Raw genomic sequence first — 27704 nt, 5'->3', positions numbered from 1 at the left:
TATTAATGCTTAATTCTAACAAATTAAGTTTAGAATGCATTGTATAGAATTATAAATATCATAAATTTTTCAGCATTTGATCTTATAAATCAGCAAAATAAACAATTTACATTCAATATATAATAATTTTATGCTTTTAACATTATTTTCTTATTAGTTAAAATCAAATTTTTAAATTTATTATAAAATCATATTTACAAAAAATTTTATAAATATTTTACCCACCTGGTCTGTTTCTTATCACATTCTTAATTTGAATGTAAATGGTTAATGATACTAATGTAAAAGTGAAAATAAAATTTAAAAAATCGATGTAATAGTATAATTTTATCATCATCATTTCTCAGTTTTTTATTATTATAATTTTTATTCTCATAATAAAAATCAGTTTCTGCATTATTCTAATTTTGATTCTAGTTTTGTTAGTGTTTTAATCAATTCAAACCTGTCATTTTAATAATAGACTACTTATTAATAAATATTATAAATATTAATGTGTAAAAAGCATTTTTCACTCTTTCAAAGCAACAGTTTTTTGGATATGGTTTATAATTGGAAAAATATGTTATATATGCTATGTCTTTAAACTTTGTTTTAACACAGCAATGATGATAAAATGTTTGTTTATAAAGTTTACTTTTTAAGAATTGAAATAATAATAATAATTACAATCTGTTAGAAAAAACTTTTAGTTAAGCAGATAATAAAGTGGCTAGATAGATTGATTAATTAATGTTTAGCATGATTTACATTTTATAAATTTTGTCACTTGAAAAGTTTTTCTTCATTGTAGATAATATTGACTTTCTTGCAATAGAATTCAGGTCTGTTAAATGAATAGCTGTAGGTAAAGGTACTGAAATATTTAAATATTTAAGTATCTGATTACCGATTAAACATATCTTTATTTGTCATTATAAATTTACTAAAAAAATATGTTAATTTTTTAATTAAGAATTATTTTCAATTTACAGTTTAATTTCATTGTGTATATTTGTAATAGAAATTACTTGTTAATTTTTACTTCTAAATAATAATAAGATACATGTGTGTTAAACAAAATGTCGTGCATGTTGCATCAATTCATGTGTTGCATTCCAATGCTATGCTCTGTCTCAGAGTATTTTTTGACTCTGATACAAAACAAAACTACAGTAGTGTCGTTTATCCGAATCAGTTGGGGACTGGGGTTGTTCAGATAACTTATTTTTTGGATAACTGATTATGTATGAAAAAATATATTAACCTATCCCATGTTGAAATTTTTCTTTGTTGTGTGTCGCTTTGCGTTGAATTTTCATTGATATTAAGCCTAATGTAAATTTTTAAAAATAATCGTGGCTATTGTATCGTTAAAAATTATTTCTTTATTTTGTACAAACAAAATATATTGAAAAATATAAAAACAAAAAAATTATATTTTGGAAGTTAATCTATTATCAAAAATGTTCGATTCAGCACGACACAGTCCGACTGGAACACTTTTGGTTAACCGATGTTTCGGTTGATTGGCTTTTGGATAAATGGCTCTCTACTGTACTCTAAAATTCAAATTTATTTGTATTTAACAAAGATGATTTTGCTAAAAAATTACAATTAATTACATTTTTATATTATTATTACATTAAAACTTTTATTTAATACTACTAGAATTACAATTTAAATTGTAATTTAATTGTAATGAGTCACATTTAAATGTTATATTCAAAACTTAGAGGACATTAATTCCTCACTCCAACAAAAGTTAAATCTAAAGGAAATAACAAAACTAACCATTGATCTGTGCATCCATGTATCAGACTGCACACCAAAATTACACCTACAAATTGATTTTTACATCTCCATCTATTTTACACTCTTAATGTAACTTCATTTTGTTATTCTTTTTGAAAAAAATTTGAGAATATAATATGCAAAATTTCTACAGAAAATAAATGAGATCATCTTTATTTGTAAACAAATTGAATTTAGCAAAAAGTAAATAATTTTCCACAACACTACCTCTGTCCTGAAATGCTGAAATGATATACTAATATGTATACTCACAGGTAATAGTTGTTTTCAATATTAATCATTTATTAAAAATAAGTAAATTTATATTTAAATACAAAAACAATATTTTTAATGCTTTTGAAACAAATAATTCTTATTTAAATTTTAATTTTTACACACTTTAAATTACTTTCGAGTTTGTATTCCAATTCAGCTATGTGGTTTCATAAGAAACTTGATATTGTGTGACACAACAAAGTGTGTTGTGACATTGGAATGTGACATGGCATATGGGGCTTTAACACACATGCACCAATAATGAATAATAATAATAATAATAATAATGAGAAATTTTTCTGAAAAACATGTTTCAATTATTATAGATGGTACAGGATCCATCAAAATTTGATGTCCTAGTTATGCCAAATCTATATGGTGATATATTGAGGTAATTATAAGTGAAATTTTTAAATCTAATGCTGTTTGTTTTAAAATATGTAATTAATATATATTGGAGGTAATGTGGAAGAGTTAATCTAAATAGTACTGTAATACTAAAATTTAAATATTATTTCTTGATGGTGAGTTTCTATGTTGTTCATTTGAATGGCATAATCACTTACATTTTATGAATTTTTTTTTTCAAAAATATGAGTGTTGTTTGCATTCTAATACAATAATAGCATTTTTTAAAATATTTTTATAAGAAACATTTCTTTACATAATCTTGATTTTTAATTTATATTTCTTACTAAAATTTTTATAATATAGATATTTGAAAGTGAGAAATTATTCTAAGATTTATATTTATAAAGTTTTTGTTTTTAAAACTTTATAAATAATAGTCCTTATACTACAATCGAAATTCATTAATCAGCCATCCTATAAAAGTAGTAGCAGCTAAATAAAAATTGTGTAATGTTAATTCAGCAAATTTTCCGTTAGACATACGCAATGCTGATTTTTTTTTAAATTTTTGCCCCCTAAATTTTGTTAGGCAAACTCAATCACATCAGAGAGCTTGGACGTTGTATCTTTGACTCCGTTGTATCTTGAAAATGAAGTCATGAACCACCCGTTTTTATTACATTTTTGGATTCCTCATTGCAATTAATGAAAAATGGCAAAGTTTTATCAAAATTGATCAATCAAATTTTAAGAAAGAACACAATTCTGTAAGCCACATAGAAGAGACTTTGCTAACACTGTGCCTCAATTATGTGCCTCAATCACCTTGATTATGGTCTTTCTTACCATGAAAAAAGTACAGATGCTTATGCTGTTGTTTGTATTGCTGTTGTCTATTTCTGCATACACAGACTCGTATCATCATATCTTTAGACAGATATGCTTTGTGCTACAGGGAGTGAATGAGTGGGATTAGCAAAATTATTGAAGGAAGGTTAAGACATATTCCCAGGATTTATTGTATGGTTTTTATTTTATGTCTAACTAGTTGGGTGAATGTACAGTTGTTCCTCAGTATCTGTGGGGATTGGTTCTAGGGCTCCATGCAGATACCAAAATATGAAGATGCTGTTTTACGAGAGGGATTTATGTAAAATGGCATAGTATTTGTTTATAAAGTTTTACACATGCTCTCATATACTTTAAATCATTTCTAGATTACCTGTAATACTTAAAAGAATATAAACATTTTGCAATTAGTTATTATACTGTATTGTTTGTAGAATAATGAGAACAAGTCTGTAGTACAAATGCAACCATTTGTACTGAACATGTACAGTCTAGATGCAATAGTATATGTCAGCAACAGTGTAACATTTTCTTTTAATACTTAGATTGCTTCCATTTAATATCCAGAAAGAGAAATACATAGAATAAAACAGAATATTTAAAGTACAAACATAATTAAATTTTGCTTTATGGAATTTTCTGGATATTTTTTTCCAAATATTTTCAATTTGGATTCAGAAGACAAACTTTATAGAAATGTTACAGTTTTTGTAAGATTTTTACTTGTAAAATTTTGTAATTGGAGGTTAAAGTGCATTAATATCTATAAATCTATCATCAAAGAATGCTTATTTGCATTTATCATGTATCAAGAAACTCCATTAGATGTAAAAAGTAGCTCATTAACTGCCTTAGAGACAAGTGGACACCACTCTATCATTCAGTCTTTTTTGAGATAATGATACTGTACAAAAACCTAAAATGTTTTGATAATATAAATGTTTACATGGATTGCACTGAAGTATGCTTTAATCAAAATCAGTTAGAGAAGTGAAAGATAGTCCTGTTGACAGGACATTAACTTTAGACAGGAATAAAATATTTTATGTAAGTAATTTGTTTGTATAATGCAAACATTATTCTCACTTAGTTGAGTTAATGTGAAATTAATAGTGTATATATTATATACACTATCATATCAGTTTATTATGACCATTCACCTACTATCCCAAATATCCACATCCACCAATAGACAAGTGGATAACACCATTGAAAATTGTTAGTTGGTCGTTGATTCATGTCTGTCTAATGGGCTGGGCAGATAAACTTTCCAGGTTTTCGTTATATGTCTAACATCTAAATAGGGGTCAGCTTCCTTCAGAAAGTTCTCCTGGGAGGTGTCCTCCCTTGGCAGATTACCCACGTTTTGCATTGTCATGTTCCATCAAACCAAACCAAATTTAAATATCCATCTTTCACAGCAGTTACAGCAGCCATCCAGTATGGCATGGAAGTCATTAGGTCCTGGTAGATATGAACTGTAGTCTGTCCCATAATTTGTCTTAACCCTTTCCCGGCCGGGGTACCGATCTATCGTTACCCTAATTGTTTAGCAAAAAGGCCAGGGTACCGATTGATCGTTACCCTGTTATCAATTGATTTTTATAAAATTTATCGACAACCGATGTCAGCACTTGACGGCAGCATCTTGTTTATCGTTTGTTTCACATATTTTTGTCCAGGTGGTGTTTTGTTGACTTAAAAATTTTTAATTATCGGTTTTTTTTTTCTTAATTTTTCATTTTCTGATAATTTTTTTATTTCATTTTTAGCATATTCATGCAAAAATATTACTATAATAAGTTCATTAATGCTATAATAAGTTTATTCAGCTATAGTATGTTGATGCATTATAAATATTCAAGTTATGACCTTCAGTTCTGATATTTTATATTTTTTTAATTTTTAATTTTTTTTTAAATATAAAATATCAGCAAATGTTACATCTATTGCTACTGGTAATCATATGTTTATTACAAAATTATATAATCTTGTTTGATATGAAATGAATAAAGTATATTAGTTCATTATATTAGTTGAAAGCAGAATAAAGTTTAGATTTGAAACAAATGTTTGATATAATGTGCGATAATTTCACAACGAATAAATTTACATGCATAAATGTTATATCAAATTGTACAGAACAATATTCTATGTCCTTCTGGCTCAGTGACAATAAGAATGAAGTAACCAGACAATGTTAATTTTGACAAAAAGTGACAAATTTTCAAGTTTGAATGTCAGTTATCATATATTATTTTTTTTTCTCATAAATTTTTCAAACAAACTTTATTGAAAAATGTGGTATTTAAAACTAACTATATTGATAAGTATATGAGATTTTTTTCATATGTATAAAGTAATAATTTAATTTTTGGTGAATTTTTAAAATAATATTGCCTGATTCACCTATTTTGCCCTTTGCCGTTTTACAAAATGAACGTAAACAAGGGGGCGTGGCAAACGGCAGGCTAAGGGTTAACTACTGATCCAAATGGTCCCAAGATATTCAATAGGCAACAAATCAGGAGAGTTAGAGATTAGGATAATGCTCGAAAGTCAGTATTATGTTTATCAAACCACTCTTGGACTATACAAACCATGTGAAAACAAGCATTATATTGTTGGAAAATGCCATTATCTCTTTCAAAAACAGTAACCACAAATGGTAACATCTGATTTGATAGAATGTTAGGTAACTTGTAGCATTCAGGATATCTTCTGTATCCAGTTGAAGTAATTTTGAGATCACATTTTGCTAACTCAAAATTTAAGATCAAGATACTTTATTTTATATGTAATTTTTTTTTAATGCATTTTTAAGGAAATGGATGAAGATGTAGATTGATATTGTATAGAATTATGCCTTGGATTTCACAACATAAAATTCAAAATTTTAATGGCATTTTGTACAAGTAATGATTTTATTTTTATGTAAATTGACTAATCAAATTCTACTCTTTTAAATTGTTTTTTTTTATTTTTGCATTTGAAAATTTCAAAATGTAATGAGCATATCTGTGATTTGACAACTTACTAAGTTATTGGCCAATCAAATTTATGAGTTCATCTATATGTATACAGGGTGTAACAGGAAAGATGGTCACAACTTTAAGGGGTGCTAGAACTAACTTCTCGCACAATTCCTGGGAAGGATAAATCAACACACTAAAAACTTTTTTTATATCCCAGTACAAACAGTTTTAGATAAAAACTAATGTTTTTGACCAAAAACTTGGTCTTCATCAGCTATTGACCAGTATAAAATTCAAAACTGGAATTCGAACAACGTGTTTAAAATTATTTTAAATTCCAAATTATTTAAAAATTGGAAACTAATTTTTGCTGTACATGCTACTGAAGTGATAAAATATTGTTACATCCCCACAAATAAATATGATATATTTACTGGTGTAGAAACATTAGCAACATGCTAGTGTTGCTCACTGATAGAACTGGTGATAGAACTGTTTCCACATTTACATTTCACATTCCACCATGCATTGTATTACACAGTTGTTACTTTTGTCATGTTCTATCACCCCTTAAAGTTGTGACCATCTTTCCTATTACACCCTGTATTTCTTCTTATTTGGATTTAATCATTCATACTGTATAAGTTTTACTGTAAATTGTATGTTGACATTTTCGTCACTTACACTGACCAGTTTATCGGTGTATTGATCATTTTCATTCCAAAGTAGATAAAAATGGCAAATGAGAAAATTAAAGATTTTGTAACAAATATTTTCTGTTTTCCGGCAGAGAAGTAGAATCTAAGACTTTTGATCTTGGACAAGGACAAGAGGTTTGTGCTTTGAAAAGATGACTTCCTGTGTTTGTTTGAGAGTTTCAGGGTTTGTTAATAACAGAAAATATATCTGTCATAAAGGCCTTGGAGAAAAGCAAAAAGAAAAAAAATTAGAAATTGTAGAAGAATTTGACATTCTATTGAATGTTTTCTCTACATATCTGAAAAATAAGATTTTGGAAAGCTTTAATGACAGAATCACATTCTGTTGTTCATTAAAAAATAAAATATAAATGTGAGTATCCAGATTCTGAAAAGCATGTGCTGTGAATAAGTTTATACAGTATAGAGACCAAAATATTCCTGTTAATAGAAACTACTTAGAGAGAAAGTTGAATAATTCAGCCAGCAGTTGGTACATACAAGTTGAAAGCAAGCAACAAGTATGTGAGAATCGAAAAAAAAAAAAGACTTCTAATTTTGTTAAAATTTCACTAAACTTAACATTGCAACTTTTGACGATATGATCTATCAGAAGCTGAAATATGTCATCTTTTGTACAAAGTGGAAATATCTTTCCCATCTGAGCTATTCTCATAAATTTCTCACAGTTGGTTCTGAGGAATTGTCACCCTTTTTCTAAATTTCCGATTAAACAATCCTGACTTCAACTATGACAGTTTAGGCTGATTTCGCTGAGTTGCCACCCATTCTCCACCCTGTTTGGGTGCTTCCCTACATCTATGGAGTTTGGAGATCTCCATCTCTGAACTCCTCCTGCTTGATCTCCTCAAGAACCGTGTATGCGCTAATCATTGTGAGAAATATTGCTTAGATTTGGAGCTCTACTTCATTAAGAACTGTTTCCTGATATCAAGGAATATTTCCCAACTTAGCATTTCTGTCCAATATGGGAATTATTGCTCATATTTGAAGGTATATAAATTCTCTTGCTGTGACAATGACAAACATAAGTTATCACTTCTAAAGTTTCTCTTTCTGAAATAAAAATGAGCACATGTGTATTGTATGAACTTCAACGCTGGTAAATAAATGTTTTAGTATAATTAATATTGTTGAATGACTCCTTCCAACTGAATCTTGTCATTTCCTTTTCCATCCTCATATCCCTAGTCTCTCATATGAGGCTATGTCATTGCCATCTCCAATCATTCAAGATCAAGTAGTAGACATAACTTACTTTATGTCAGAAAGATGAGTTTAATCATGTTTAGCATCAAATTTAGCCAAAACAAATTCACAAGTGGCTGGATAAATTTATGATGAGGCATGGAATAGTTTCACTAAAACATTTAGTGAAAGTGCATAAGTGTAAGGGAAGAATTGCATGAAATGGTTGAAATGTTTAACAGAAATAGTACAGAACTATAGCCTGGATAATGTTTTCAATAGACAGCTTTCAGCTTAGTTTTTAAATATCTGCCAGGCAAAACGATGGTATTCAAATTAGGACTGTGAAATCAGAATTGCAGTTTAAAGCAATTCTTGAGTTACTGGAGTTGAAGTTGGATTCAGTAAAAATGGACTGACTCTGAACTTAAGCAGGTTATGATTCTAAAAAGTAGTTTGATGATTCATGTTAACAGTGATGAAATGCCTTGTTTGTTACATGCATTCAATCAATGTAAAAAGTATACAGTGTATACATCCTAAATAAAGGAGTTGGAGTTGAGAGGACCATAAACTGAGGAGTTGTAGTCAAAGTCCTTTGAACCAGAGCTGTGTTCAAAGAACTTTGACTACAACTCCTGGTTCAAAGTAATTTATGTTACATGGTAAAAAAAAGCAAAGAACTTGTAATTCTTCTTTTGGGAGTGAACATGTCAGGTAATCGTTATTAATTGGAAAGTTGTCAAAGCCATGATGTTTCTGCAATGCCAAAATGTTACATATACAATGTACAGCAAATAAGAAAAATAGATGATATCAGAGCTTTTCCTAACCTGATGAAAAAGTTAGACACCCACATGATTAACAAAAACATAAAAATTATTCGTTTTATCAACAGTCGGTGGGCACATTTGATGATTTCCACCCTGAATGCTGTAACAGTTCAATTTTTACCAAGAATTACAACTTCTAGATTAGAACCTTTAGATCAGGGAATCATTCAAATCCCTTTAAATTTTGGTACAGAAAGCTTCAGTGGTGCACTCAGAATTTAATCTTGGGAGAGCTAAGATAGTTGAACAGATAAAATAATTTTTAATATGAATTCAATAAAATTAAAATAAAATAAACAACCATTCAAACTTCAGCAAAAATTCTTTAATCTTAAGAATGTTTTCAAACGCATTAAGCGTCTATCTTCAGTTACTTCTTTAAATCGAATATGAAATTCGAACAAATATTACGTAAATTAACGGTACGAATTACAATAAATAAATAAATAAAAATAAAATAAAATAAACAGGATTATCATAATTTACAAAATTATGCCAATATTTCATAAACAAAAAATAATAAAAATAAAAATAAAAAATAAAACAAAAAAACCAACATGAGGTTTAAATCAATCACGGATTATCGCAGTATTTTACGATTACTCTCATCTGTCATTAAAGACTTCTAAGGGCTAGAAAGCCCAACAACATAAAACAAGACCAACACCAACTCTACGATTATCGTACTTCTATAATTATTTATATTCAATCTAGAAAGCAGTATTCTCCCGATAGTAGAGCATGATATTTTATTATACGTGAGATACGTGGACGACATCTTTATCGTGTGGAAGGACAATCGCAACATCAAAAAGTTTATAGATTTAATGAATCAAAACCTCTATGGTTTAACTCTAGAGTTGGATCAGCAAAGTTATAACAGTGTTAATTTCTTGGATCTCACTATAACATGTATAGGAGGGGAAATCTGCATGAATGTCTATCGCAAACCGACATCATTCCCAATCGTTATCTCTAGGAACTCCGCAGACCCTGGGCATATCAAGATGGCACTATTTCTAGGGATTGCAATCCAGCAGTGTTTTGAATCCAGCTGGATTTTTGCTGGATTGAAATCATTCCAGCTGGATCCAGCGCGGATTCCAGCGGGATCCAGCATGGATGTATTTTTGGTGCAATAAAGTGTTATCTATCTATCTATCTATCTATCCTGCAATTTATGTTTTTTTATTAAAATAAAACATTTTTAAAAAATTCTTTAAAAGCTTTTATTATTTAGACTGGTCACTATAAATCAGTAAAACTTCTTACACATTTAGGCAGTAAAATTAACTTTGGTTCGGTTTAAACATTTGAGATAGAGATAATTAACTTTAAATGCTTAGTTAGATTATAATTATAATGTAATCTTTAAGTTAAATAATAGCAAAGGTAATTCTACTGATTAATTTATATTAATATATTATAATAATGTAAGGACGGATAATCAGTGGCTAAGTGGCTATCAGTCTTACCAGTTTTCATATATATAGGCTCTACATATTAGTCTGTAGTTATTTATAGGTATGTAAAACTATGTACTGGAAGTAGAATAAGTTAAATAAACTACACCTTTATCAATCCAGCAAAATTTAATAAAATAATAACGTTTTCAATCGTTTTTAACGATCTTCCTCGGTTACAAAAAAAAAATAGAACATTAAATATAGAACATAAAATGTGTTTGGAATAAATATGAAAATTAACGGAAAACACCCAAACGGACAAAATATAGATAAATAAACAAAATAAATAGCGGAAAAAATATATACAGGGTGTTTTTTTTTAAACTGACGGTACTCAGAAACATCTGTAGAGCAATCTAGCAGCCGGACTGTCGCCAAATTTGGGAGAGTGACTAAGGACGACATGGAAAAGAGATTCCGCGAAGAAAAAAGTAATACCTAAATTCGCCGGTAGAGGAGGATTTGGCGCTGTTGTAGCGAAAAAGCTACCAGCACTTCACTGAAGAAAGGGTCATCAGTCGCTTTTTTCCACTTGCATGGCCGCCTCGCTCCCGGATCTAACCCCATGTTACTTTTTCCTGTGGGGTTACTTAAAGTCCAAGGTCTATCTTGGTAGTGTCCCAAACTTGATGACTTTGAAGGACAACATTTCTCGAACTGTGATGAACATTCCTGCGGACATGTTACGTTCGGCCATAGAGAACACGGTGTTCAGGATGCAATGAGTTGTCCAGCAGGACGGTGATCACATTGAAGAAGGGAGAAGGTTATTTGCTGATTAATTAAACTTTCGTTATTACACTGAAACCTCTGTCTGATTATTCATTCGTGTGTTTGTTAATTGCAGCTGGATTTTATGCAGATTCTTAGCTGTTTTGCTACAACAGCGCCAAATCCACCCCTACCGGAAAATTTGGGTACTACTTTTTTCTTCGCGGAATCTCTTTTCCATGTTGTCCTTAGTCACTCTCCCAAATTTGGCGACAGTCCGGCTGTTAGATTGCTCTACAGATGTCTCTGAGTACCGTCAGTTTAAAAAAAAAAACACCCTGTATATAAGATCCAATGAAACCAGCATTGTCCGTTAATAACATTAATTAATGTAAAAGGATCTCCACATGGTAGACAATGAGTCCGCATCTCTATGGTTTATACAACCAGTTGTCATGTGCGCCTTGCAGATTTCCAATCTCTCAAGATGTTTGACCGTTTGCCTATTCGTCGTCGTTTTTATAATTGCCGCTTGATCCCATTGGACGTTAACATCCTTCTGTCTTGCGTATGATGCCAGCGCAGTGTTGTCAAGGTTCTTACTGATTGTATATTTGTGCTCTTGAGCCTTTGTTTTAAACTGCACATCGTTGCACCCACATAAACAAGCTTGGAATTGAAACGTTGGTTGTGTAAAGGCACCGAATATATACCCGTTGTTGAATTCCGATCCTCTTTCTTTTTATCGTTTCTTAAAAGTTTGAAAACAGTGGGATTACGTCGGTATACAATACGAAAATTATCAGACCTGGCAGTACATCTATGTATCTTGTTTTAAAAAAATGGGATGTAATTAAGCACTATTCTTTTTATATTTATTCCAAACACATTTTATGTTCTATAGTTAATGTTGTATTTTTTTGTAACTGAGGAAGATCGTTAAAAGCGATTGAATACATTATTATTTTATTAAATTTTGCTGGATTGATTAAGGTATAGTTTATTTATAAGTAATTTAATTATTAGTGTTAGTAAAGTAGTGAGTAAGTAATTAGTAGCAGTCTAGCAGTTAGCAAAGCGGGAACGCGACGACGTAGACTTTTGCGCAATTATTTAGAAAGTTAATTGAGTATTTGCGGATCTGCAACGCTGGATCCAGCACCAAATGCTGGATCCAGCAGGCCGAAGAATACGCTGGATCCAGCTGGATTGCTGGATGAGGGATCCAGCAATTGCAATTCCTAACTATTTCGCTCGTGGATACAGAGAGCACACACACACTGCACAGATGTTTCGGATACAATTAAAGAACTACAATACATCCGAACAACGGCTTTGCAACATGGCTACAGAACAGAAAAAATAGATGCTTTCATCAAGAAGGATCATAACCGAACACGTGGGATGAATAGAAACCAACCAAGAGAAAAAGTGATCTTCAATTACATTCCTTTTCTTAAGCCGTTAGTTAAGAGGATTTCCAGGAGTAGGAATTTGCAAATTATTTATCGACGCAATCCCACTGTATACAAGCTTTTAAGGAATGATAAGATGAAGTATGAGCGTAACAGGAATTTATTCGATACCGTTAAGGGATCATAGGTTCGATTCTAAATTAGTATACATAGGGGCAACATTGAGGAATTTAAAAAAGAGGATTAATGAACACAAGCGGTCGATGGAAAAATCGGTTGATAGTACAGTCCTCGCCAATTATGCTAAGCAGCAGGGCATCACGGTCTTTTGGGACCAAGCCTCTATCATCAGGTCTACTAGATCGAAACACGCGATAAAGTTTTTTGAAAAATTGGAAATCCACAGAGCGCAGAGAAGTACACAATGCATTAATTATAGGGACGCTGATGGGCTTTCCACAGCTTGGAAATCTTTATGCGATGATTTGGACTAATTATAGAAGTACGATAATCCTAGAGTTTGTGTTGGTCTTGTTTTATGTTGTTGGGCTTTCTAGCCCTTAGAAGTCTTTAATGACAGATGAGAGTAATCGTAAAATACTGTGATAATCCATGATTGATTTAAACCTCATGTTGGTTTTTTTGTTTTATTTTTTATTTTTTGTTTTTTGTTTTATTTTTATTTTTTGTTTATGAAATATTGGCATAATTTTGTAAATTACGATAATCCTGTTTATTTTATTTTATTTTTATTTATTTATTTATTGTAATTTGTATCGTTAATTTACGTAATATTTGTTCGAATTTCATATTCGATTTAAAGAAGTAACTGAAGATGGACGCTTAATGCGTTTGAAAACGTTCTTAAGATTAAAGAATTTTTGCTGAAGTTTGAATGGTTGTTCATTTTATTTTATGATATTGTCTCTTCAGTAAGCAAGTATAGTTTTATTTATTCAATAAAATTCCACCTTTATGTGACTGCTAATTCATAAGTAATATAGAGAAAGAAGACACGACAGACACAATATAAATAAAAAATAAATTTTAATTAGGAAAAGATTTTTGGAAATTTTTCTAGTGCTTATTTTCTCCTTTCTTTAGAGGGTGCCAGTGCCCCTTGGTTCCCCCTCTGGATGCACCACTAGAAAGATTGTATGAAAGATGTTGCATGTTGAATATAGTATTCTAATGAAAATAGGATAATTAATTTGAAATTAAAATTGAAGTTCATAAAAAAGAAATTGAAAAGAAAGGATTTAATGCATTAAAACAAATTCCAAACAAGTATAATTTTCATTAGAACATAATATAAGTAGATAGCTTTAATTTAATTTTACTGTTCTATCAGTTTATCAATAAGTACTATGATCATAAATTAATAAAATAGTAAGAAATAAAGATTTTTATTATGTACTAGTTTTATAATTTATTTACTTAATTTTGTTTTAAGTTTTGTTAATTTCTTATTTAAAGTTTACAACAACCATGAATTATAGTCACAATACTTCAGTGTTGTTGGAATAGTTCAATCTTCGAACTTCCCCATTTTATGGCATTTGAGTCCAATGATCATGTTTATATTTGCTCTAAGAGAATTGTTTATTTGTAAAACATTGTGGTATTATTGTAAATGATTTCTAAATCTTTATTGTATCTGCATAAGTTGTCAAACTGATGAGGGGCATTACCTGAAATGCATTTTTGGCCAAAATGTGGACAATAAAATACTTTTAATACAGTTATCATCCTCCTTGTGTGATTAGATCCAGAGAAAGTATTGCAAAATTTATGCATATATACTTACCTTATTATTATACTAATATTCTATCAGTATTTACATGGGATGTAATTGGAGATTGATTGAAAAATTTCACTTTAGAATCTGAAAATGAAAATTAGTTTTTCTGAACATTTATACATGAATCTGTTTGACTTCATAATAAAAAGTGTTCTTTATTTGATTTCACAAAAGTTATTTATTATTTTCAAATAAATTAATTCTTATCTATGATATAGAGTCATGCATTCCAGTGATACTATCATATAAAGTAATCAAAATTGACAACATACTAAGTCAAGCTATATCAGTTACTCTGACAATATGAATCTATTGAAACATGAGAAAGATCAAATGGATTCAAATTTTTTGTTTATCTATTGCAGCATTTTTTGTCCAAGTCAAGTTGACATACTTATTCTTTTCCAGTTGACATAATATCTGATGTTTGGATAATTAATTAGGATTTTTAGTGTGCCATTTCCTATTTTTCAGTCAGGGATTTTGTACAACATACAGGATGTCTATAATTAAAGTATGCCACTTTAGACGTTCTGTATAAAAAATTTTTGAAACTCATTCCATACTTTTTCTATACCAAGATAAACATGCCTACAAAATTTTAGTGATTTATCTCTAACAGTTTTGTCTCCAGTGTGGTCTAAAGTGGTATATGTTAATTATGGGCACTCGAATACAGATTAGTATTTTTAATTTATACAGTGTTTTTCTCAAATAGTTTAATTATCTGAGAAATAATTAAACGTTCAAAATACAATTTAAATAATTTTATCTTAGGAAATTATACAGTAAGTAAAAAAGTTTTAAAAAGTGATCTTTCCATAATGAAATAGGCTATGGCAAGATTATTTTTTTAAGCTTTTTATGGTAGAATTAGCATCTTAGTAGCATTTTCAGAATATGTATTATAAAAGTAAGTGAACATTAATAAAAATACTAGTTTATATTGAAAATATTAGAATGAATGAAATTCACAAACTTTATAGTTTAATCTTTTGTTTACATTTTCAGTGATCTTTGTGCTGGTCTTATTGGCGGCCTAGGAGTTACTCCAAGTGGAAATATTGGACAAGATGGAGCAGTATTTGAATCTGTATGACACTAATGTTTTATGAGTTTAATTAAATAATAAGCTGGTTAATAATTTAACAGGCTAATTTATTAACTTTTCAAAATTAAATTAAAAAAACAATAAATACTAAAAATTATAATGTTAATCTAAATGACAGATTGTAATTTATATATATTGTAAGTTTTTTTAGCTTAATTAAATCACATTTAACAGTAGTGAAATTTGAATAATGCAAATGTTTTCAACTCAGTTAATGGGCCATCCTCAGGAATGGTCAGTTGGAAATGGAATTCCAGTATTGGAAGGAAGAAAGGTGGGACAGACACCAATAGAGTAAACAAGTGGAAAAAGTGAACTATGACAGCAATGATTGATGCAAAAGACAAAGGAAATATTGCCAGCAGGGGAAAGGGTGCCTTGTCCCTGTGGTTTATAAATGTGTTGGTAACAGAAGGGTTGTAAATTTTGCACTTCTCTATGATGCTGGTGTGGGAGGAGGGCAAGACAGTTCTGATGATTTTGGCTGCTTACCACAATTTATCTTTGTACCTGGAAATTGTGCAAAAAAAGATAAAATTGTAAGCATATTCTTTTTTTTTAATCTTTCTTAATTTCATTTGTATGCTCTATAAGTCTCTGATTGAGGAATCTTTAGATACAGTAAAACTTTTCTAACTCAAATGTCTGTAACTTGAATATTTCTTTAACTCGAACTTGGTAGATCTCAATAGCACAAGGATTTAATGTCTCCAACATGAATTTTCTTCAAGTCAAAGGTTTTCATGTTCCTTTGACTCTGATTTATGTTACTTTCAACTTTCCCAACTCGAATTTTAATATTTATTCTAACCAAAGTGAATCTATATAAATAATTATCAGATTTCAGTGAAATTTTCAGACAGTTAGTTCTATCTACTGTCCAACACCCATTTGGAGACAACATTCCAGTCCAAAGTGAAAGGACCTCTCACTTTATCTCAACAATCTGTACCTGCAAAACTGTTCGGTTCCATTAGATAGTTAATTATCTAAGTGCTATAAATAGCTCTTTTTAGGACTTACCACACTATCAAGAATCCACTTAGAGACTGATGAACACTAAGCATTTATTTGTAACCACAGTATGCATTTCAGGCAGACAGTGGTTACAAATAAATATGTAATGTTTATGTCTCTGAGTGGATTCTTGATACTGTGTGATAAGTTCTAAAAAGAACTATTTATAGTGCTCAGATAATCTATATATATAATCAAGATGGGTTGATAATACTAATAAGCACAGAGCTCAAACAGTCAAATGGTTAGGAGTTGAAAGTTGAAATTTGGTACACAGTTAGGGTACATCATGAGAATGCACACTAAGAAGGGATTTTCGGAAATTTCCTCTTCTGCAGGGGAGAGGGTTAAGGATTATCCCAAAGAACTCAGCTTCTACTGTACTAAATATTTTAGATGCGGGTTTTTGCATTTTTGTAGAAAATTGAACATATTTTTTTGACCCATCTAAAAAATGCTCTAATTAGTCTCGGACCTAATTCTTGCACCTGGTGAAAACAGGTAAGATCAGCTATAATCTAATAATAATAATCTTTGCTATTGTTACTTTTTGCACGAGCAACGCCAGGCTCATCTGCTAGTAATTAATAATAATAGGACAAAAAGCATAATATTAACTCATTAATTACATTGAGAATTTTGCTGAAAGACATTACAGTGATAAAAAAAAAATAAAGTGCTGCAGAATGCTGAAAAATATAATGTATGACATGTAATTGTAAAGTCATACAAATGAAAAATGTATAATTGAAATGTTTTATAAAGTACTGTTTAAAACAAAAAACTATCAAAGTGGAAGAGAGGTAAAAATACAGATCTATTCAGAATTGGCATTTTTCTCTCTATTGTTCTCTAACTCAAATTTTCGATAACTTGGAAGTTTTTTCTGCCTCTTGGAGTTTCAAGTTAGTTTTACTGTATATCTGACATATGCTCTGTTCATGCCATTCTCTTTGTTTTTGGCTGGGATGATATATATTTCATTGCATCATCCTTGGGTCTTTATCATTCTATAGGAGGTGATTTGAAGTTGGATTGTGTTGGTAGACTGTGTTTATTATTATTGTTTGAGTGGACTTGTAGATAGGTTGTATACTTTCAGAGTAAGTGAATATAAAAGAGGAAAAGGTTAACTTATAGTACATTTTGACTTATTTTGTTGGTGTGTACTGAGATCTTGATGTGGTAGAGGATGTTATGCTGTCAAAGGCCATTCTGTAGTACTAGACTGGAATGTGGCAGTTTAGAGCAGTGACTACAAGTGCAGAAGGCTGCAGTTTTTTAGGTGAAGTAGGATTACAAAGTATAAAAGAACAGTTACTTGAATATTTTTGGAAGAAATTCAAATCACTGATGACTTGTAAAATTTTTCCTTGGAAAAATCTATTAATTTAACCTCAATGGAAATAAGTATGAAAGAAAAACTAATTGAAATATCTTTGATGGACTGTGAAAAGCTGAATTGTTTTGCTGAGGTTAGATCAGTTGTGGTTGAAAAGAAAGGAAGAATGCTCCAAAGTTTGAATGAAACATTGTTACTATTAACAATATTAACACTATTAACTATTAACACCACTATTAACAAGTATTATATTTGTGTGAATTAACTTTCTCTTTTATAGTCACAATCAAAATGAAACACAGAAATACAATTAATTTTAAAAATGGTCTCATCCTATGTATGTCAAATATGGAACAAATATTTGATAAATTGATTAATAAAAAAATAGATATATGGATCATATTATTATTATTTTGTGTTCTCTGTGAATTACTTGCTTTTCAAAATCTCTTTGTGTTCTTCCATATTAAATGTTTAAATGTCCAATGAAAGTTGTATTTTTTTTAATCAAATAAAAACAAATTTTTCTTTAATGTGTTTTTAAATTTAATTTTGAAAGCCTTTGTGCAAAATTTTGTCATAACCTCCAAGAAGTTATGATAATTTTGTGGATTAGTACTTCTTTAAAGTTTGAGTTGCAGATACGTTGTACTAACCTTGTATAGCTTTGCAGTTACTACTTAAAAACGTAACACAAATGTTTTTGACCCACTTCTAGAGTCTTCTTCAGGTGTTTTATAAGTTTTTCTGGTGAGACTCCGATTTTTAATCATTTAGGTCTCCAATGCTTCTATCTTCAGAATTTTTTAAAATTTCAAAATTCGAATCTCCAAACGATGTGTGCCTGTGCCAGTTGTTATAGCATTGCATCATAAATAGCCTGCCATGCTCTTGATAGTTGTTTTTCTTCTTTAAAATTGATTGAGAGGCCTTTGCAGTCTGCTTTAAAAATTTCTAACGTCTCTAGATTTCGTAGTTGGTTTCGTAGTTATGACGCAACACTATAACAATTGGTGCAGGTGCACATCGTTTAGAGATTCAAATTTTGAAATTTTAAAAAATTCCAAAGATAGAAGCATTGGAAACCTGAATAGTTAAAAATCGGAGTCGCACCAGAAAAACTTATAAAACACCTGAAGAAGACCCTAGAAGTGGGTTGAAAATGTTTGTGTTATGTTTTTAAGTAGTAACTGCAAAGCTATACAAGGTTACTACAACATATCTGTAATTATTGCTTTGTTTTCTAGATGGATTTGATGTTTGAGTTGCAACTCATATTTTGGGAAATACTAACTTAGATTAATTGAATAATATATGTAGGCATGTTGCTATTAAAATTGGTCTAATTGTTAATTTTTGAGTGAGCAAAAGGATTGCATATGTAATCCAACATACAGTCAAATCCAGTTTATACATTTCTCAGTTTGTTTTTTTAATTATACATTAAATATTTTCTGCACAGTACTTTACAAAACATTTCAGTTATACATTTTTCATTTGTATGACTTTGCATTTACATGTCATACATTATATTTTTCAGCATTCTGCAGCACTTTTTTTTATACTGCATTCACTCTAAAAACAATTCAAAAGTAATTTCACTAGTATGTTTTTCCCACTATGTTTTTCAGCCGCAATTTATTTATGAATCTTGTTTGATCATGAGAGAAAAAAATTAAATTCTTTCAGTGTTTAACATCAGCATCAATAATCAAAAGGCAACTACTTGCATACAAATATGCAAGTAGTTGCCTTTAGTTTGCCAAGTAGCTGATGAGACTATGTCTTGTTTATAAAATCGTGGTGCTGTAACAGCTGGACACCTTAGAGATATGAAGGAGTACATGTCAGGAATTGCAATTTGGCACAGAGTATTAGATGTCCAAATCATGTGCACATAAAAAACAACCAGATTTGTAGATAGTTGGGACCAAGAACCGAGTCAAAATAAAATACAAAATGGTGACACTCTTTCTACAAATGGGTGTTAGTGCAAGATTTGCACATGCGTTGTTTGTTGGGAAGTTGGAAATGCAAATGTTGCAAAATCGAACTTTGACAAATGAATCTTTGAAAAAACCCATTTTCCTGTCCCATGTTATTCCTGACATATCTCTGGTCACAACCTGCTGACCTTGACCAGTTGACCCAAGATATCTCATTTAGCATCTGAACGTTTTTGAAACTATAGATGATGCTAGTTGTTATAATTTTATATTAAAACTAACTTCTGAAATATAATTTTATTTTTGTTTTTACATTTATTAATATATTTATTTTGTTTGTGCAAAATAAAAAAATAATTTCAGACAATACAATAGCCATGATCATTTTTTTCAAAAACAAGAAATTTTTATTAGGCATTGACAAAAATTCAACTTGGGGCAACATGCAATGGATAGAAATTCCGACATTGGATAGATTAATTTCACCGAAAATGCCTCATGGATGATCTCATGGTTGTGGCCAAGGCTGGCAAACGATTGCACTCAAAACCAGCAATAGCAAAGAAGATTGGAGAATGAGAATGAGACCCATTGTGAGTGTCAAAGTGATCCCACTTAGTATGAGTCTCCAAGACATAGTCTTGTCCCAAAAATGGCTTTGCCATTTTACTTGTTTGCCTTTTATACTACATATATAAATGAGTCAAAAATTTGATGAGTGAACAGCAAGGTGAAAAAAAGCATCAGCCTACCATTCTGCAGAATCTGGGATCAGGCCTTAGTCAAATTCTCATAAATTATCATAGTAATTTTATATGGATATGTCATGTCCTACATATAGTTCTCATTATAAGCCTGGCTATATCTTAGATAGACTTGAGAAAAACTAGAGAATATCTCAGTATTCACAAGATAGTTTTAAAAGTTGTTTTTTTTAAGATATTACATTTAATAAGTATGGAAAATAAAGTTTTGATGATCTGAAAGAAATCTGTTTTTCTTCATATGAACAAAAGAGAAATGGGGTTACATTTAATTATTCAAAAACAGTCTATTAATAAAATTTAAAACATTTTATTTTATGAATGTTCATTAACTATGAAATTATTTTTAATTTTATTTGAATGAAATCAGAACAGCCAGAATTATATACATAGATTTTAATAGATATTATCAAATTATTATTAACCACAATTCAAACATGTCATATATGCAACAAATAACACAATAAAACACCAAGAAACCAGTAAAAAACAAAAAATATTTTATGCTATTAATGTTTTCTTTTGTTTACAATGAACATTGTTGGGTATTCTCAAATATAAACTAACAGAATATGTTTTTTAGATTGAATCAAATAGATCCAAAATTTAAAAATGGACATGTGCAAAACCATCAAAGTTCTATACGAGTTTAACCAATGCACACTAAGCTGTAGAGAGAGAGAGAGAGAGAGAGAGAGACAGACATTCTCTTTAAAATTAATTGTTTCATCTTTCTTAATTGCATTGTAAATCTTAAAGGCTTCAAGATGTTTCAGTCATATCTAGTCTGTTGTGTGATGTAATAGCCTAGTATTATGAAAGTCAACCTATACATCTTCCTCCCCACTTATGCTACTAGTGCTATGTTGGCCATTTTCTTTTTGATATTGTATTGGTGTTCTTTATTTCTCGTGGCTAGATCCCTGACCTTGGTTTCAATATAAATAAGTGATCTGTCCACTCTGGTCAAATAACAGGATGGCGTAAACACCAGGCTGAAACTTATTGTCAACCATATCCTTGTCATTTCTGATGATTGAAAAGTTGTTAGGAGGTCTCCTATAAACGATCCTAAAACTGGACATTCTAGTGATCTCTCTATGTACATTGGATAGCACTCAATTGTATGTGATCACCACAAGGTTACTTTTATGCAAATTACATATGTCTTTAGGACTATCTTGTTGTTGCACCAAAGACCTAGTAAGGTGTATGAAAAACCATGTTCTTTTGCCATTGACATAATTTGTTGCCATTCCTTTTCTATCCTTTGCTGATGGATAGTGTGTGTGTGAACGATCTAAACAAAGCACAAAACACCACAATCTTGAAATTGTGGTGTTTTGTGCATTGGTTAGGAATATTTATGAAATTACAAGTTTTACTGATTTGTTTTTGTTTGTGTTATTTGTTATACAGAAAATGTACCAATAGGGAAAAGAAAACACAATATACTGTAATGATGATTTATTCTCTACAGAAATATTGTTGTATTCATTAATAACAAAATAGTGTTATTTATGCATTATATATGCAAAAAACTGAAGATATAGTATTTTTATTGAAATTGAGAATGTGTTGTTAAATTAAGTAATCTTATGTATTTATGTTAAAAAAATAGATTGTAATCTTCACTTGCAGTTTTTCAAGGAATGATTATAGCTTTGTTTAAATAATTAAAAATTTCATTTAGAGCAGTGTTTCCCAACGTGGGGCCCATGCCCCACAGGGGGGCAATTTGATTGTTAAGGGGGGCAATTTGAAACTCGTCCAGAGTTTAAGTTAGCTGTATAGCCGCTGTACGCCATATTTATTGTAAATATTGATTTAAGTTAGTTTTATTTTCTAGAACTTTCCTTTATAACCCTTTTCCTTTGGGGTGGGATTCTGAGAACCACTGAGAACAAAGAGATGAACAAGGCCCTGAGGCAGGTGAAAGAGGAGAAAGAACATTCTTTGCCCAGACCTTGAGGTGGGCAGATGTGAGTTGTGGTGTTCCAGGCCGCGTTTGGCAATGACTGGAAAGTGCAAGAGACTTTGATGAAAGGATTGGGTTTTATCGTGGTTATGATAAAACAGTGTGGCAATTAAGTGCAAGAAAAAACATCAATGAACATGACAATGAGAGACTTTCCAAAAGAGTTCAACATATATGTTGGGGGGGCATAAGAATTTTAGAAAGGCTTAGGTGGGGCATAGCACAAAAAAGGTTGGGAAACACTGATTTAGAGTGTTCTGAGATGAAATACACTATTTTTATTTCTATCAAAAAAAGAAATTTTTTTCATAGAAAATTTTGTTTTGTTGTGCAGAATAAAACTATTTTTTGTAAGTAATAAAATTTAAAAATTTAATTCAATATTGTTACTAATAAATTTGGAATTAATTAGATATTATAAATTACATAAAGTGGGATTAATCTTTTAAGAAAAAAATTTAATATGTAATGATTTTAGGTTCATGGTACTGCACCAGACATTGCTGGACAAGATAAAGCAAATCCTACTGCCTTGCTTCTCAGTGCAATTATGATGCTACGGTACATGAAGTTAAATGATTATGCAAATAAAATTGAAACTGCCTGTTTTGAAGCATTGAAAGAAGGAAAGGTAATCATTAATTTTTAATCTATTACTTTTTATTATTTTTTATCAATTGTTTTTTTTACCATAATGTTAAATAAATATTTCTTAATTAACTTTCAAGCTACAACTAGGTTAATTAATATAATAAATACAACATAATTTGATAACTTAAATTGTTCAAAATTACTTCTGCAGTTGATAAATATTGTTTGTTTATAGTAATTCAGGATTATCTCAGATGTAATAAAGATATTGCCATTTAACATGAATTTGTTATAACATGACTGATAATGATCACTAATCATTGTGCTTATACTACGTATTTTCGCAGAATGACCAATGTGCCGGTCTATCCAAGGGAGACCACAAAATCAGATATTTTCATACAGTAAAATCAGGCATGTCGGTTTAAGTGCAGTTATAGATTTCCCTCTAGAGGGCACATTAAAAAACAAACAAGTTACGTCACATAAAAATGAAGGAATTTTTATTCTAAAACTGCGAAATTGTTAGCATTACATCAATAACTATGATATAATTTCTTCATTTTGTCTTATTTCTAACAACGTAAAATACTTGTGACATTCCAAAAGTGCTTTTTTAATGTGTATTTTATTGTTATTTGATTCAAAAATAAAAATATTAAATTTAAGAAAACTCGCTGTAAATTATGTCAGTTTACATGATTAACATCAGCTTTGTAAGAAATTTGAGAGAAAGATGTCATTTTTAAGATCAAGGTAGATGGTCAGCATGGGCTACTCTGATGATCTTTCCTGACCTTACTACTAATGTCAATAAGTTGTTAATTGTTTCATAAAAGTAAGTCAAATTACAATGTTATTATTTTATTGTACTTGGAAGAATGTTTTCTGTAACGTTTAATTAACAACTTTTTGTTAATTAGTTTTGTTACATCTGATTAATTTTATATTTTAGTCACAATTTGATGGGCATGCTGGTAAGTAAGCCTGAGATTTCCAGTATGCTGGTCTCTCCCATTTATATGTGGCTTGCTGGTCATTCCATGAAAATACAGTAATAGGCAGTTTATATACATATACATATCTCCTTATTTGGAACTAAACATTCATACTGTATAAATTTCACTGTTAAGTTTGAATTGCATGTTGACATTTTCATCACTGATAGTGAGTGATCAACATATTGATGATTTTCATTCTGAAGTAGTTAGAAGTGACAAACAAAAGAAAACTAAAGATTTTGTCAATAGCAAAAAAGATATCTAAACACCTTGGAGAAAAGAAAAACAATCAGAAATTACAAAAGAATTTTATATTTTATTGAGTACTCATTCTACATATCTGAATAACAAGAAATGAATTTTGGAAAGCTTTAACGAACGGAATGAGACAAAACAGAAAATAAAGCATAAATACCCGTATCCAGAAGCTGAAATTGTGCAAGATGAAGTGGTTTGCACAATGTAGAGAAAAGAATATTCCTGTTGATGGAAAACTTCTTAGAGAAAAAGCTCAACAATTCAGACAACAGTTGGAACATACTGAATTCAAAGCAAGCAGTGAGTGGTTGGATAAATTTAAGTTGAGACATGGAATAATTTTCAGTAAAACACTTAGTAACTAAAAGTTCAGAAATGCAAGAGGAAGATTGCATGGAGTGATAAAGATGATAATCTTTAATTCATGTAAACAGTAATTGATTATTGTTTGCATGAATTAATAAAAAAGAAAGGTAATATTGAAAATTTGTTTATAAAAAAAATTTATTAGTGGAAATCTCTGGCTAGCAATGGAATTTGTTGAGATGATATTAATTTGCCAGATCATGATGTCAAATTACATCAAGTGTTAATATTTATATTTGTTCGATTTTAATGGAATTAGTATTTTGAAGAGAGTGCATTGTACTATTGTATGCGGTATTAGAACAGATTGAGTCTATTACTAAAGAATTTCAAGTCAAACTGAAAAAAACTTGTAACATTTGAAATCTGAATTGAACTTGTTGGAAAAAAATTTTTGAGAGAGGAGAGAACTAAGTTTAGTCATTTTTAAAGAATATATGAGTTACATTTTAAAGTAGCATTTAAAATGCAAATTATACATTTTATACTGTATTTATATAAAATGTGTAAGAACCTACTTTAAAATATTTTTAAAAATATAAATTTAAATTACAAAATTTGAGTTTTTCTTTCTTTTTGGACGTCCTTTGGATTTAATTTTAGTTTTGAATTTTAAGTTTTTATTTGATTGATTTGAACAGGGCTCATTATTAGATCGAATTTGTTCTTCAGGTTCTTCTGGTTCAGTTGTACTAAGCACACTACTCTCATGTTCAAAAAGAGAAATTTCACTTCTTGCATTGCTTTCTATTACTTTTAATTCTTCTACATATTTATTGAAGATATGCATTCCATAATTAGACAAAATATCTGAAATATTTTCAGTTATCGTCAGTGCCGTATTAAATTTTTCCCTATCCGATAATATTTTGTAGGTACAATCAAAATCATCAGTAAAAGTTTCATCTTCAATATGATCATCGATGTCTACATTTACATCATCTGTATCCATACTTAGTGCATTTTCAATTGAAATAATATATCTTGCATATATACATATGTATACTGTATGTAAATATTGCATACAGTATGTATGTATAAATATCCACTTCGTAAATTTTTTGTAATAACCTACAAAAGGAGTTAAATTAATTTTCTGAACAATTATTTTCACACAAATAAGTGAAAATTTAAATTAAATTAGTTATGTAAAATTATATCTGCATTGTCTAGTGAGATGTATATGAGAAAGCTTTATGAAAGTTCAAAGAAAGCATGCCACGCTGTAGATAGTGTGTCTGTTTCCTTGAAATTAATTTTTACACCATTCTTAAGTGCCCTTAGATTTCAATTGACTCTAAGTATTTAAGGTGTGCTCTATCGAAAACACTGTGTAGCAATCTTGCATCCTGTAGATCAACATGTACAGTACATCCTTACCTTCTGCATAAGTGGCTAAGGCCGTGGTTGAAAGCTGTTTTCTTATCGTATATATTCATATACGATAAGAAGAAAGCTTTCAACCACGGCCTTAATGCTCTTTTATTCTCACAGTGAGACCCTTTGCAGTCACACCAATATATAATAATGTGTCGTTAATTCTGTCATCACATGTAGTTTCTGTATAAATACTGGAACAGTAAGAGTCAGATATTGTGTTTTTATCATTTTTGATGAGTGAAAAAAACTTTACTTTTCATATCAATAGTTTATTTGTTTTTAATGTAAAATATTATTGTTAAATAAATTTTTATATAAAAATATATCATGCTGATGATGATAAATTTATTTTTTAGGTTCGAACAGCTGATCTAGGTGGTAATGCCAAATGTTCAGAATTTACACAGGAAATATGTTCAAAAATATCCAAGATGTGTTGAAGTAGAACTTGCTGTTTTATAAAAAAAAAAAAAAAAAATTGATAATGATAGTCTGTTATCATAAGTAGGTGGTCACAGTGCTGTAGATTAGATTATTTATTCAGTTTTAGAGGACATTTCTTATGCATTACAGTGAGAGTTAAAAAAAGAAAAAGATGAATTTTTCCACGATTTATTCATCACGAAGAGACTGGAATTATTCATATTCTGCAATGATTTCTGGATTTATTCAGAACTAAATACTAAACATTAAATATTAAGTTAGAATTGGAAACTTTGGAAAGGAAGTGATTTAACAGAATCAAATTTTCATAATTGGAAAGAATTCTTTTCTAGTCAAGTGTTCCTAAATGTTAGATGCAGAATTGTTATTTTCATTAATATAAACCAAGTACAGTATTTAATAAAGTCATTATTTTTTAATGTAATTTAAAACATTGATTAGAATTTGTAGTGAAATGGCCTCATAAACAAGATTTTAAACTGAATTAACAAAAGGTAATGTATATAAAAACCTCTGTGACAACTAAAAACCTATAATAAAAATCATAAAGTGATGTTGAATTGTATAATCGTTATAATGTAATATATAAAAAGTTAAAAATTACAAACTTAATTGAGAAACTATGATTTTGTTCTTTGTTTTTATATTCTTAAAACTGTTTTGCATTTAGTGTTTTAGTAAAAGAATTTTAATGAAATAATTGAATTACAAATTTTTATGCAAAACTTTTTCTAAAATTTAATTTTGTATTTGTGTCTGTTATTTTTATTATATCTTATTAAATTTTTATTTTTCAGTAAAGTAATGATGAATTGGGACCATAAAAATTGAATTTTGAAATTTAAAAGTAAAGCAAGTGAAAAACTTATCAAATTGATTAATTTGTTTTTTTTTTTAGCTGGTTCCATTCTTCTTAATGTGTGCATATTAAGGATTCTTAGTTAATTCCAAATAAGTACTTTAAAATATTTATTAATTGAGTACTAAGAGAACATTTCTTTCCCTAATTCATTGTTGTTGAACAAGTTGAAAAGATCAAATAAATAGTAACAATGTTTCATTTTGATGATTATTGTTCTTTTTACTATTCTTTTTTCATAGTAATTTGTTCAATAATAAATAAACTGCTGAGTTGAGGAACTAAAAGAT

General features: G+C 29.6%; 2 protein-coding genes across 2 annotated transcripts in view; both read left to right on the top strand.

The window, feature by feature from the left end:
• Idh3a (isocitrate dehydrogenase [NAD] subunit alpha, mitochondrial) overlaps window positions 1-27181 on the top strand; it is a 76429-nt gene extending 49248 nt beyond the window's left edge. Inside the window, exons 7-10 of the mRNA XM_067271732.1 lie at window positions 2376-2440; window positions 15369-15450; window positions 22994-23146; window positions 26468-27181. Of these exons, the coding sequence (XP_067127833.1) occupies window positions 2376-2440; window positions 15369-15450; window positions 22994-23146; window positions 26468-26551 (384 nt within the window). The 3' untranslated portion in view covers window positions 26552-27181. The remainder of the gene's footprint in view (window positions 1-2375; window positions 2441-15368; window positions 15451-22993; window positions 23147-26467) is intronic.
• Window positions 1-27704, top strand: part of LOC136976503 (cullin-3-B-like) — a 199287-nt gene that overhangs the window by 165104 nt on the left and 6479 nt on the right. The window lies entirely within an intron of this gene.

Source organism: Centruroides vittatus, unplaced genomic scaffold, assembly GCF_030686945.1.
Source record: "Centruroides vittatus isolate TY-2023 unplaced genomic scaffold, ASM3068694v2 contig_400, whole genome shotgun sequence".
NCBI classification, from domain to species: Eukaryota; Metazoa; Arthropoda; class Arachnida; order Scorpiones; family Buthidae; genus Centruroides; species Centruroides vittatus.
This window is presented reverse-complemented; position numbering and strand designations above follow the sequence as displayed.